Source organism: Sturnus vulgaris, chromosome 7 (genome assembly GCF_052056855.1).
Source record: "Sturnus vulgaris isolate bStuVul1 chromosome 7, bStuVul1.hap1, whole genome shotgun sequence".
In the NCBI taxonomy this organism is placed as follows: Eukaryota; Metazoa; Chordata; class Aves; order Passeriformes; family Sturnidae; genus Sturnus; species Sturnus vulgaris.
In genome coordinates this window covers 28,690,504-28,703,953 of record NC_142249.1, presented here as the reverse complement: position 1 = coordinate 28,703,953, position 13,450 = coordinate 28,690,504, and the positions used below count along the sequence as shown (strand labels likewise).

At 38.4% G+C, this 13,450-nt stretch overlaps 1 protein-coding gene across 1 annotated transcript in view; it reads left to right on the top strand.

Moving 5' to 3' along the window:
• The window catches only part of CNTNAP5 (contactin associated protein family member 5), a 269,015-nt gene extending 257,187 nt beyond the window's left edge, over positions 1-11,828 (top strand). Inside the window, exons 22-24 of the mRNA XM_014871836.2 lie at positions 4,386-4,604; positions 9,878-9,949; positions 10,907-11,828. Coding sequence (XP_014727322.1) covers positions 4,386-4,604; positions 9,878-9,949; positions 10,907-11,103 — 488 coding nt within the window. The 3' untranslated portion in view covers positions 11,104-11,828. The remainder of the gene's footprint in view (positions 1-4,385; positions 4,605-9,877; positions 9,950-10,906) is intronic.
• Positions 11,829-13,450: the final 1,622 nt, after the last annotated feature.

The following is a 13,450-nucleotide window of genomic DNA, read 5'->3' as shown; positions in this document are numbered from 1 at the left end:
GTAGGACTGGTTGTGTTGTGGCAGATTAGGATTCAAATGTCAAATATGGCATGTAACAAATTTCCCATTGCAACTCCAAGTGCCTCATTCTCAATGATAAACTGTCTTTGAGAAAACATAATAAATGCATGCCTTAAATTATCTCTGCAAAGCCTAATGAAATAAAAATCCTTAAATGTTACACTTGGCACAAAACGTTCAATTACAACAAAACAAACCCAGGCTCATTGTGCTCGTCTGGGCATTCTGTTCATTCCTGGGTACCTCATGAGAAGCAGTGCCTTTAGTTTGCTCTTGCTGTTCCTTGTTTTTCACAAGTGCTTGGGAGGGGCATGGAATGTCTGAAGCTTGTCCCCTGTTCAAATTCATTATTTTATTAAGCAAAAATCGAACTGGTTGACCTCAGTTGTAACCAGGAAAAACGTTTGTGGTTTTCACTCCACTGTCTTTGTGGCAGACTCACACCAGAAAATTAGATTATTCCAAAGTTATATTTTTGGGTTCCAGGCTAACCCAAGATACACTTTCTGCCCTTTCTAATGGAGTGATTAATGTCAGCAGTGTTTACTGAGATCGTTGATGGACACAGCAGAGAATTTTTCAAGGTACCTGCACAGTGCCATGTAGTCAGCTCTTCTAAGACAGGTGCAGCGTGTGGAGACTACAAGTGCCTTTTGCCTCAAGGTCGTGGTGTCAAATCTGGTGACAATGTCCAAGAAGTAATCTTGCCAGTCCTCTTCAGCACCCTGGCAAAATGAGGTTTAAATTTCTGAGTGACATGAAAATAATGTTTATAAGGAAATAACAAAAATGTGTTGAATAATGTTTATGATCCTGTTTTACACAGTGATGCCTTTAGAAAGAGGGTATTTTACCCACTCTCCCTGCACAAAAATAACACTTTTGATTTCTCTCTGATTCCAGTTACCTGTCCTCCTTGTTGTCATTTAATGTGTCAACTTGCTGTTTCATTACTGAGCAGATTGATGCTTGGTCCTAGAGAATTCTCATGGAATTCCATTCATGATAAAAATGATTTTCCCATTACTGAGATATGAAGACTTAAAATTGCTTTATTTAAAATCTTAAAACAAGTGTTTTGTATGTAGCAGAGGTGCATAAAGAAACAGCAGGGGAACAGGATGTCTGATTTTCTGAATAGGAATAAATCAGCACATAAGTTATGTTGATACAATCCATAAAGTTTAAAAAATACAACCACATGTTAGACTTAATCCTCATTATCATGGAAAGCCATTGCAAATACATGGAAAACCAACATAAATCTTGCTGAGCTGTGACATTGCAGACAGCTTCCAGGGATCAACTACAGAACCCAACAAGAAGCCAGGCTAATTTATGCACAACTCAGCAGATAAAGCTTAAAAATTACTTCCTAAACGTAGGGTAAACTTAATTTGTGGAGAATGAGCAGTTTAATTACTAAAAGCTGAAAAAGATTGCCTTCTTATTCTCCGTGGAGAAATTATCCAAAATAACTCATTCTCCAATGCTGGGAACAGAAATGAAATGCTAAAATGTCAGAAGATCAAACCAAGCCATCAGCAGCAATTCAGTGTGATTTTCCAGACCAGTGAAATGCAGGGAAAGATTCCCAGCATTGCCAGGTCAGAGGGAGGCCACTGAAGTTTCTTATGACCTTGGCTGCAGCACAGACCATAGAACTTCACCAAGTTGCTTTTCTCACTGAGCACTGTGTCGTACAATAAAAACACCTTTTGAAAAAACCATTTTGTTGTGATGCAAAACCTTCAAAAGACAGTGTCCTTTAATAAGGCTTTCATAGAGCTAACTATCATAATCACAGATTTACATTATCCTCTCAAGAATTCAGAGGCCAGCACAAGTCTTTCACCACCAAGTTGTGCAGCTTTCTTGTTGAGGACAGTGAAAGCCTTTTCTGACAGACCTAAAGCTGTATGCACACACCTAAAGCTGTATGATAAAGCAAGCTGTATCTGTGCATGTGGAATTTTTACCACAGGATTCAGGGGTTGTTTTTGGTTTGTTCTTTTGATTTTTTTTTTCCCCCAAAATTTTAAAGTCTTTCAACAACAAATCTCTGAGTTCTCATTCATTCAAAGCTTACTTTGACAAAAGGCCCATGGAATTGGCCCTTAAAGTAACTTTTAAAAATGTCCACAAAGGTACTGAATCTTAGACTTTTCAAACTACTGTACCATGAAAGAGGAACACGTTATTTCTTAGGCTTTACTTTTTGCACTTGGGGTAGAACAGAGCAACTTAGATTGCCTGGTTATGAAAGATAGCAACAAATTCACCTTTTGAGTCAGAGCTAAGAAAACAATAAAGACTGAGTGTAGGAATGTTTACAAAGGGTTTTATAAATTCAACAAAGATGGCAAATACTGTAAATCAGTCTTTTAGTATATAAAAGCTTCTTGCAGGAACTTGGAAGCAATTCTTTGTCTGTTTTATAACATTTCAGCCAAAATCTCATTAAAAATCAGAATGCGGTCAATTCCTACATACCTTCAGAAGGGCAAATGTGAACTTCTGCAAGATTGCAGGTTTTCCAGTGGCAAAGCCTCACTGCTTCCCTTCCCATCTTGCAGCTCAGAGGCTGTGCCCGTGACAGCTCTGCAGACTGAGCATTTCTCCCCTAAGGCCCCAGGGAGACCAAGCTGATGCTTTACCCTGCTTTGCTGAGAAACTCTGTGTTACACTTCCACAAAGATGCTCAAACATAGTTGGAAATCTTTCTCAGCCAATTCCCTCTGGATGCATGGCATAACAGTCACAGATCTTGAGCACAAAAATAACATGTGATTTGGGCTGACTTTGAGATTTCTCGGTATTTTCTTATATAAAAACATTTATATAATTGAAATAGCAATGTTAGCTGTGAGAGAAGGCTTTTCTTTTTCTGATCCTGATCACTTGCAAAACCATTGTATTATAATAAGAATGGAAAAATTTGACCTTATTTTAGAATTTAGCATCTTATTCTTTCAAAATTTGAAAACAAACTTGAAAAGCTAGGAACCCTTATTTCCCAGTTAATTGGAAGTATTACCAAAACTTTCTAGATGCTAGAAAGTTGGAGTTTCTTTTCTGTTAGTAGGTATTTTTTAAGACTTTGGATAAGTTTTGATACTGTATCTGTGTGCATTTGTAAGCTTTTTTTCTTGTTTGATTGACCTAGATATAAAGTGCATCATGCTTGAGACCTCTGAGGAGCATGAATTTCAATTTCTGGAAAGTAAATAGTGTGAGTTTGGAGAAAATAGAAAATGGCTTCACTGTCCTTCCCTGACTTTCCCAAACAATCTTTGATATTAAAACTTTTGGACCTAAATTTTTTACTGTGAAGGTGGAACATTGGAACAGGCTGCCCAAAGAAGTTATGGATTCTCATCCCTGGAAGTGTTCAAGGCCAGCTTGGATGGGGCCCTGAGCAACCAGGTCTAGTAAGAGGTGTCCCTGTCCATGGCAGGGGGTTGGAATGAGATGATCTTTAAGGTCACTTCCAAGTCAAACCATTCTATGACTATATAAAAAAAAACCCCTTGCCTTTGATTTACTTTCTCAAATTTAACTGAACACATACCAACAGATAAGTTATTTGTGCTGTTTTGTCTACAGGCTGGAAAATAACACAGAGATATTTGTTTTAATTTTGATTTAGACAAGAAGAAGTATCGTTTCATTCTTTGTTTTATTAGTGAAATGGTGCTAGTAGAGCAAGAGCCTGACTCATAGCTAGGAAGATTCCTAGGAATTCTGATAATAAAAAAGTAGTAGCACATGAATAGGTGCTTCAGAAAAATTTAATAAGAAACTCTTGAAGAAGAATGGGAAGCTGAGGTAGCAAGCCATTAAGTGACAGGCCACATAAAGCATTTTATGACAGACAATAGAGAGCAGGGTCTTATATCCAAAGAGTGGAGAAGGCAGAATGCCTTGAAAGTATTGTCCATATATGTGCAACTGATGAAAAAAAAAAGATACCGAGTATCAGCCCCAGAAATCTATGATATTTAGTGTTACTGTTTTACTTATTATTACTAGTATTATTATTGTTGTTGTTGTTTTTGTTGTTATTGTTATGGTTTGTAGATATGATGTGCTAGATATTGTCCACTAGCTGGGAAAATGGATGAGGAAAAAAGTGCAGTGCAGGCTTTTATGTGCAAGACAATTCAAGGTAAGTAGCATTATAGAGAAAGGACTTTGGGAACCTCATGGGTCAGGCAAAAAAACTTGTAGCTGTTGAAGGAGAACCTGAACAGTTGAAATTGGACAATAGATGTAAAAGGGGTGGGTAAAGCAAAAGAGGATTAATTTTCTTAATGCCTTCCTAAAGCCATTAATTGCCAGAGTGTTTTTCTGTTGAACTGCAGACAGTTTGTCCCTGGACCCTGAAGTCTCCAAGGCAAATGCCTATGGTTTCACTGGCTGCCTGTCCTCTGTTCAGTACAACCACATCGCTCCCCTGAAGGCTGCCCTGCGCCATCCCAGCATCGCTCCCGTCACTGTCAGAGGCTCCTTGACACAATCCAGCTGTGCATCCATGATGGGAGCTGACGTGAACACAGCAACCACAATATATTCCTCATCAGGTATGTCCTGCTGGGAGGGGACTGGGGAGGTTGGAGGACACTGTAGAGTGAGGTTTCCTTCCTTTCTGCTGTAGTGCAATTGTGACAGTATGAATAGTGGAGCTGGGAAATTGCCTTTTCTCTCAGAATCAGGAGTGTTGAGGATGGGCATCAGGACTTGGCAAGGCCCCTTTAAAAGTCATTGTTCTGAAACAATGTTTTCAGACTAAGTTCCTGGATCGCCTAAAACATGCCTGCTAGAACAAACAGAAGTCCCAAAGCTGTAGTGGAAAAGCTTTGAGAGTTTAGTTGTGCACCTGATTTGTCATTCCTGTCCACTCCAGATAATTCCAGTGCTGCAGATCTCAAAGGAGAAAAGCTTACAAATGCTTATAAATGTTTCACAGATTCTGTATTCCAGTGGTGATAAAGCAATATAAATCATACAAAAAACAATTCAAATTTGTTCTCACCCTAACAGAAATGAGCAAAAACTCTTGTACAAACCCCTTGACATGTGTGACTTCAGTGGATTCTTGTACTTCATTCTCTTTGACTAAAGAGAGGTAGCACTACTTGAGCAGTACCAGCAAGATGATCCCAATCGTTTGTGTATCTTTTACAATCCTGAAGCTGTCCTCTGGGAATCTGATGTATTTTGCATATCTGAATTTGTATGCAGAGAAGGAAACTGAGAGCAGCTGGAAGTGTTGTCACCATGATCAGGGACAATCAAGTTGCTGCTTTAGTCACCAGTGGATGTGGCAGAATTCTTAATGACGAGAAAAGGGTACAAATTAAAGGCTGTTTTTTGCCCCTTGACCTATAAAGCTACTTTCTCCTTTTTGATAACTAATAAAACTCCGGTTTAGATCATAATACAATTCCTTTCACATTTGTACTTGCATCAAATCCCCATTTCCTGCAGCTTCTGCCTAAGATATTCAGCAGAAAACAAATGATGCCATTAGCATTCTGCATGGGGAAAAAGGCTGCTGATTACTCTGGAGAGCGGCTGCCAGTGGCTTGTGCTGCTCCCCAGCCCCCACTTCCTTCTCACTGCCTCCAGTTGTCTGAGGTGTCTGCTCTGATGCACAGACAAATGTGTCTTGTGAGTCCTGAATGGGCAATGACACTGAAAATATGAACTCTTTGCCCTGTGATCTGTCACCTCAATGATCTAATTTTTCTAAGGAGTTTAGAAAGCAGTAAAACCTGAGGCTCAGAACTTCAGGGCAGAACACAGAGCAGAGTGTAGTATTTGAACTTAAATATTTAAAGCATACAATCAGTTGCAGTCTATTGTTAAGGTTAAGCACTGTTGCATCAGAAATGTAGAATTATTATAAAAACTCATGCCTGTCTTGTCACTCTGTGCTCTAAAATATGATTCCTTCTCAATGTGATGAATTATCTCACATTCCAGTCTCACTATTCACACTGGATTTGATTAAAGCCTGAATAAGATCTTTAGAACAAGTGAGCTCTGAAGATTTCATGTCTTTATATGCTAAAGTAAAAGCAATAGGCGGTTGATTCTTGTTTCAAAAAAATTCCAATTTGTAAAAAATTATAATTTCTATAGATGTACTTGAGCATTACATTTCTACATGGAAAGGACACATTTTAAGAAATAAAAAGAAAACAGAGTCAAGGATTAGCTTTCAAATTTAGTGCTCATATCTCAATTCATCACTTCCCAATTTCTCATTATTGAGTGTCTGAGAAGAAAAATAGAACTTCAAAGGAGGCTGTACATGTCTGTGTCGATAGTCTAATGTGTAGATACAACAAAAAAGCCCACTAGGAAAACTCTTTAAGTGTGTGAAAAAAGCTTTCTATATTTGTAACTTGAAAACAATTGAAGATGTTTCCTTCAGAACGAAATGCTTGTGTTCAAAAAAGTTTCCTCGCAGACAGATATGGAATAAAATCCATTCACATAATTATCTGAACACACTTTTTCTGATTAGGAAACACAAAATGAGAAGTGACTTACTGTGGTTTTGATATCTAACAAAGATCTCCAGATCACCTTCTTCCTCGCTGAGGCACGTGTAAAGACTTTGTTATTTTGAACTCTATATTGATGGTATAGAGATAATGGACTTTTCCTATTGTATCTTTTCTTAATGTTAAAATGCTGTAAAAATTACAGATGAGATTCAGCTGTGTGAATGCTGGAATCTTGAGCTGCCTGTCCTCTTCAGCTGAGAGCAGGTCTTCAAGCATTTAAAGTAAAAAATGTCAAATACTTTAATAAGTCTGGAACTACACAGAAAAGATTTGCTTCTGAAAGGCACCTTAGACAGTGAAGCTCTGTCTCACTGTGCTAATTGTGCTGGACCTGGTATTTCCAAACAAGCTGTGACTGCCCAGGGGTATGCCAGGACAGCCTTGGCTGTAGCAGCTATGAGATGGTGAAGTTGAGGATCCTCAGAAGAAGGAAAAACAGCAGAAATGCATGACTGCAACCTCTGACTTTCTCATGGACCTGCTTGGAAGAATCCCACAGGACACAGACCTGGTGAGAAGAGTGGCATGAGGCCCAGAGAGGTTGTAAAGTCTTCATCCTCGGATATATTCAAAACCCAAATGGATACAGCTCTGAAAACCTTGCTCTAATAGACTTGGATTTTAGCAGGGGTTTGGACTAGATGATTTCTAGGTAGCCTTGTGACCTCAGCAGGGCTTCCAGCCTCAGTGAATCAAGCTGTAATGCCATCAGTTTTATCTGAAAGGAGGACGATGTCCTGTTAAGGTCTTAGATGAGACTCAGTGTTGCTATTCCTTGGCTTCAGAGTTTATTGTGTTCCCACTGGAGATGGCTCTGCTATTACAGGCCATCTGCTGCACTAAAACAAACCATCCTCTCCTTGTATCCTGATTTTATTTCTCAGGCAAAATATAATTCTTGGGGCTTGTGGCTGTTGGTGTCCATTCTGAAACTGCTCTTCAACATTTGTTCTGGTTTCTTCTCAGTGCTTAAGTTCTGGTTACCAAAAGATAGTAGAGTGCTGGTTGCATTAGGTGTCAAATCTTAAATAATATTTTAGACACAAATAATGTCTTATACAAATTTTTAATATAGAAATTTAATTTCATACTTTTTCATACATAGTTAATAATTTTTGATTACTCTTTTTGACTAGTGCCATGCATTGGCACCAGTTGCAATTTTTCCTCTAGTACAGGAGAACTGTTGTAGAACAGATGTAAATTTTTAATTGTCACTGAATTCACTGACTTCAGCTGAGGGATGGGGTAAAAAATACCTCACCAAACTTCCATTATCCAAAAAAGTTAACTCATCTTCAGTCTGAAATAATGATTGCTCTCCTGTTCTGTGGAAAGAAATAAGTGAGTCACACTATCAATCTTTGACAGCCATCTAAGGGTATAAAATAATTGTTGGTTCTTCTCCTATCTGACTAAATAAAAAAAATAAAAAACAAACAAACCAAAAAAAAAAACCCCTAAATTACTAGTTTTGATATTTATAACTAACTCAATATATACTGAAAAATAAAGTGAGATTAATGTACTGGTGATGTACAAAATCATTACCAACTGTGATCTAATGTTGAATGTGGCCTCGTTTTAAGCTTATGATCAGAGGCCTGAGATTAGGTTAAATAATCCCCAGATTTCCTTTCGAGCCAAAGCTTTTCTATGATGCATTCTATATTTGGGTGTAAAAATATATTTTTATTCCCATTCCAGTCCCACAAATGTAGTAGATGAGATGAAGCATTGCCATGACTTTGTTTCTTGGGAATGTCACTCTGTGCACACAATAACCAGGCAAGGGGGCTCCCGTCAATAGGTTTCAAGCTGAGGGTTCAAATCTATAATTGATGATTGTCATTCATGTAGTAATGGGTGTATTGGAGGTGCTCAGCTGGGCCCCAGAAGTCCCTTTTGTGTTTGTAGCTCAGTCAAGGGACTGCATCTTTTCAGTATGGGTGAGACTGAACAGAAGTCCTTCCACCCCTAAAACTTGCAAGAAAAGCTGCATTTTTTAAACCATCAAAACCTCTTTGAGGCTCATGTCTTTGCACCTCTTTGGGACTGGTGTCAGTGACATAGATAATAAGGCAAAGGTGTCCCCTTTAAGAACCTAAATAGTCCAAACCCACCATCATTATGATTCAGTGTCTTCATGCACAGACATGAAATTGTTGTTTCAATAAAAAACATTCTCTTCAGCAATGGCTTGCCGAAGTGGGGCTAAATCTGTTACTAATGTGAGGATGTTCAATTACAATAAACCTTGCAATACCTAATTTCTCAGTGAGGCTTCCACCTCTTGCATCAGAAAGACGAGTTTGGCAGAGTATTACATGATACATAGCAGAGACAGTGATCCCTGACTCTCTCCCTATGCACATTCTCTGTGTGATAGCCTGGAGGCTTGTAAAGGAGAGACACACAAATATGAATCCCTTCAAAGAAAAGCGTAAGCTGAAGAGAAAAGAAAAATATGAAGGTGCAAAAAAGCTGGATTCAGCTAGCAGTAGTAAACATGGCATCTTCTGAAACATACTGGACTAAAAAGTAAGTCTACTGCTGTAACTCCACTGACATCAGGAAGGCCATGACCTCTCAGATTTGAATCTGAATTTGAGTCAAACAGCTGACATGCTGTTTCAGTGTTTCTACAAGTCATTGAGAGACAGAGTACAAGAGAGCTCAAATATCAAGTTAATATGAGTTGATTTCTGATCCCTCTCTGTTTTGGATCCAATGTGACCTCTCCATTTCTGTAACAGAGATAAAATCATCCCTTCCAAGAAGCTGTCCCAAGCAGAGACTGCTTCTCTTCGTGGGATTGAATTCAAGTTGTATATCTCATCTGCAAGCATAGGTCAGGTCTAAATCTGCCTAGCGCCCCTTTCTTTTGGCTTCTTTCTGATATAATTTCTTAAGTAACAAAACAAAAAAGATAATAATACATCTCTGACTGAGAAAAGCTCCCAACAGGCTGTTCAGTTGAAATGTCTCTCTGATTCTTCTGATGAACTGAAACAGCACTTTCAGCTGTTAGTGGGAAACTTTCTGTTTCCTTTTAAATATACCCTTAATAGAATTTGCTTCTGAAGCTGTAGAAGAAAATTGTTCTGCAAACTCACTTTATTTTTCAGACCCTTCTGGTTCAGTTCTCCAATCCCCCAAATCACATCTTTTGAAACAGATTAGAATTCATGAGAGTAAGAGGACACTTCTGTCTAAGCCACAGAGAAAATGAACAGTTGATACAGAAAATAAGTTCTCTTTTGTTTAACCAACTGCAGATCCTTTTGGGAAGACAGATGAAAGAGAACCTCTCACCAATGCAGTCAGAAGTGATTCAGCTGTGATTGGAGGTAAAATTCATTTTTAAAGACTACAGTCAAAAAATAATTCAAGGTAAAAATCTAAGAGATATTAAGTCTAGACTCCATGAAATCTAGTCCAAGGGTTTTTTTGTAATCTGATGCAGGTCTAGTATCTGCTCTGTTTATTAGCACGTATCTGTGTCAAACTACCTAGGTGGGAAACTGCATTATGGATTATTGTAGTCACACATGGATCATCAGGAACCTGAGTCTTCTAAAATATAACTAAACTCTGTCTGTCTGCCTGCTTGAGCAGGGGAACTGGGCAAGATTATCTCCAGTGGTTCCAGGTGTTCTCTGATTCCATATGAGTCTGTGATCTAAGACCCAGCTAAGTAGCAATTTTTTTACATACCACCCTGGTGAATACTTTGCAGAGTATTCACATATGTCATATTTCCTGAGCTCTCTCTTTGTAATCTGGTGGTGTAGTGGAACTCACCAGGTTATATGGAAGTATTTATATACTGGGGAACGTTGTCCTCATAATTTCATGTATGGTTTTAATTTTCCTGTAAGAGCCTAGAAGACAATTTATCTCTGTTTATTTTATAGCATGCCCTGTAGTGAGCTGCCTTTGATAATATCTAGAAGATATAAACCAAAGTGTACAAGGCTCATGCAAGATTCCCAGAGATAACACAGAAGAAAATATGACAGAGCAGGAATTTGTATGAGCATACAGATGTAGTATTTTAAAAGCAAACTTTATTTCCAGTGGAAGCATAAATTTACAGAAATTAGGTCAATTATATCAATATGTGCTCTATTCTAAGTGTTATGAAGGTGACAAAATAGTAATAAAAACTACCAGGGAGGGTTTGGTAGAGGTGGATGGTTGTGTATGGACTGAGATGAACTGATCTATCATATCAACTAGATGCTGTGTAAGCCTTTTGTTTTGGTTTTCACTCTTTCTGTCCTTCCTTTTTTACCCCTTTATAGGTGTAATAGCAGTTGTGATATTCATCATCTTTTGCATCATTGCCGTCATGAGCAGATTCCTCTATCAACACAAACAAGCACATCGAAATAGCCAGAAAAAGGAGAAGGAATACCCAGAACACCTTGAGAGCTCCTTTAAAGCTGACATTGACTTGCAAAACACAGTGAGCGAGTGCAAACGGGAATATTTTATCTGATGGACAGTGCAATTTCCTCTTCCTCCCCTAACCTCCTTTTCTTTAGCCCCTTCTCCCTCCCTTTTTTCTGATTTTTTTTTTTTTAACACCCATTTTTTGCTAGCTTCTTTTTCATTTGGAAAAGACCGCCCTGCACAGGAAACACTGAGAACAATCACAGTGCCTCATTCTCTGCACAAGAACCTGGCAGTCACAGTTTACTTCTGCAGCTCAAGAGACCTGTTATCCCATCCTACACAAAATAAGATCCACATGCACACCTGGTTTCTGCTGTCAGTTCTTGGATGTTTCAAAGTCCCTGCATCATTTGTTGTTTTTTTTTTCCTCTGGAACCATTTAAGTCATTGCTTTTACACTAGAGCTGGACTATGTAAAGTACAGGTAAAGTAGTTGAACACATAGCTCTGCAGATACTGGGACAGGATAGAGGGAATTGAGATTGAGATCCGAACACCTGATTTATTTCACGGGCTCATTTAAAACAATCATAAAGAACCAGCTAAATTCTCAAATGTTATTAATTGATATATTGTTTATTGATTTAAATGGTGTTAAATTAATTTGTACCAGTTTAAAAGCTGGTATGACATAAAGGAAAATAAAACTGTCCTCATGAAGCTCCTTCCCCCAAACTCCTGTCCTTTTACTGTAACTTTTAGGCTTCTCAGTACTTTTCCAACAATATATGTATCAACAATAAATATCATTCTCATGCACCTCTTTCACCTACATCTCATAAGGCTGGCTATGTAGACCCAGCATACACTAGTATAACCCTAGCTGAAGCATGGAAAATAGTAGCTTGAATTTCCAAGGGGTTTAGGAAGCTGCTAGGACTTAGGTTCTCTATATTTGTCTGAAATGTTAGAAATGAGCATATGCCTGTTCATGCCACATGGAGGATTATCACACACTGAGGTTAAACGCTGTTGCTGCTGTGGAAAAGAAAAAGAACATAGATGAGAAAAAAACCAAAATAGTTTAATCTTAAGCATGACTCACACCTTCTGCCAGCTCTTCTTAAAAAAAGGAAAAAATAAATTCTACTACTCAAAAAACCTCCCAAAACTGCATGAAAGATTGATTGGTATTTCCTGTTCGTAGAAATTGGAATAGCTTCTCTGAAGCTAAATAGAGAGAGGTCTGATGTCATTCCTCAAAAGAGGAATATTTGATAAACCCTCTTTACAAGGAAGAACATTAGGGGAACAAAGAGATCCCAAACACTCTACTTCAAATTAATCTTCACTCTTTTTTTTTTTCTCAAGTCTTCTGTCCTTTCCTGATTAGGAGCACTACTGAAGAATCAAGTTCTGCCCATTTTACTTGTGCTGCATGGTTACAGTGTGAGGATGAGAAACCTCCTTTTCAGTCACAAAAAAAGTAAGAAATGAAGGAGTTCCAGCCAGTGAGGTGTTGAGCACCCAGTTGTGTCTGTGTGACATCTGCCTTTGCAGGGCTTCTAAAGAGTATGTAGAATTTGCTGGTGGTAGAATTAAGCCTAAAGTTAAGGGGGGAAAAAAGTCTTATTCATTGCAGTGCTCTTGATAAGAGTTAATTTGAGACGATTGTGTAGCTAAATCTCCTTCTTTGCCCTGCACCCTGTGCAGTCACCCTCGGGTCTCCACACAGTGTTCCTTTTTACATAGATTAAAAATCAAAGAATCTCAGTAGGAAGTAATAGTCCACAGCAAACTAGAGATGAGCTTTCATATGCAACAGATGCTGTTTTTCTAGTCTGTCCACTGGAAAGGTATGTAGGTATTTATTTGTTCAACTTTTTTGTTTGAGGTTTTGGGTTTTTTTTTAATGAGAGGAGAGAACAGAGAAGGAAGAATAAATAAATAAATGGATATGGTGATTCTTTACCACTTCTTTTGGAGCATTCAGGGAAAAGAAAGCAGTCTTGGAGTGACATAATTCTTACGTGAAGAGGAATATGAGACCAGCTCTATAACCAGAACTCTTCACTGAGCTATTTTATATAGCTGTCTATATTGAAACTACTTTGGTGCCATTCTTCCTCAGCCATGGTCAGCTGAAGCCATTTCACCACACATTGCTTGTTTGAGTGACACAATTACTTGACAGTGTTTCTGTGTGGTGAGTGTTGGAATGATGGACTCAGTAGCTGGATTCTCTTTACATTGCTTTGTCTTTGGTGGTAAAATCCTGGCAAAGCAATTATCTTTTCTCTTTCCTTCCTGCAGATAATGCTGCTTTGTTTGGCATGGCAGAAGGGAGGAATAGGAGATTTCATGGGTGCCTCTGCCCATGTTTGGGTCATCTGTTCTGAAATGGCCTCTGTATGAGACATCTCTGATGTGCTAATGTGCTTAATTGGCTA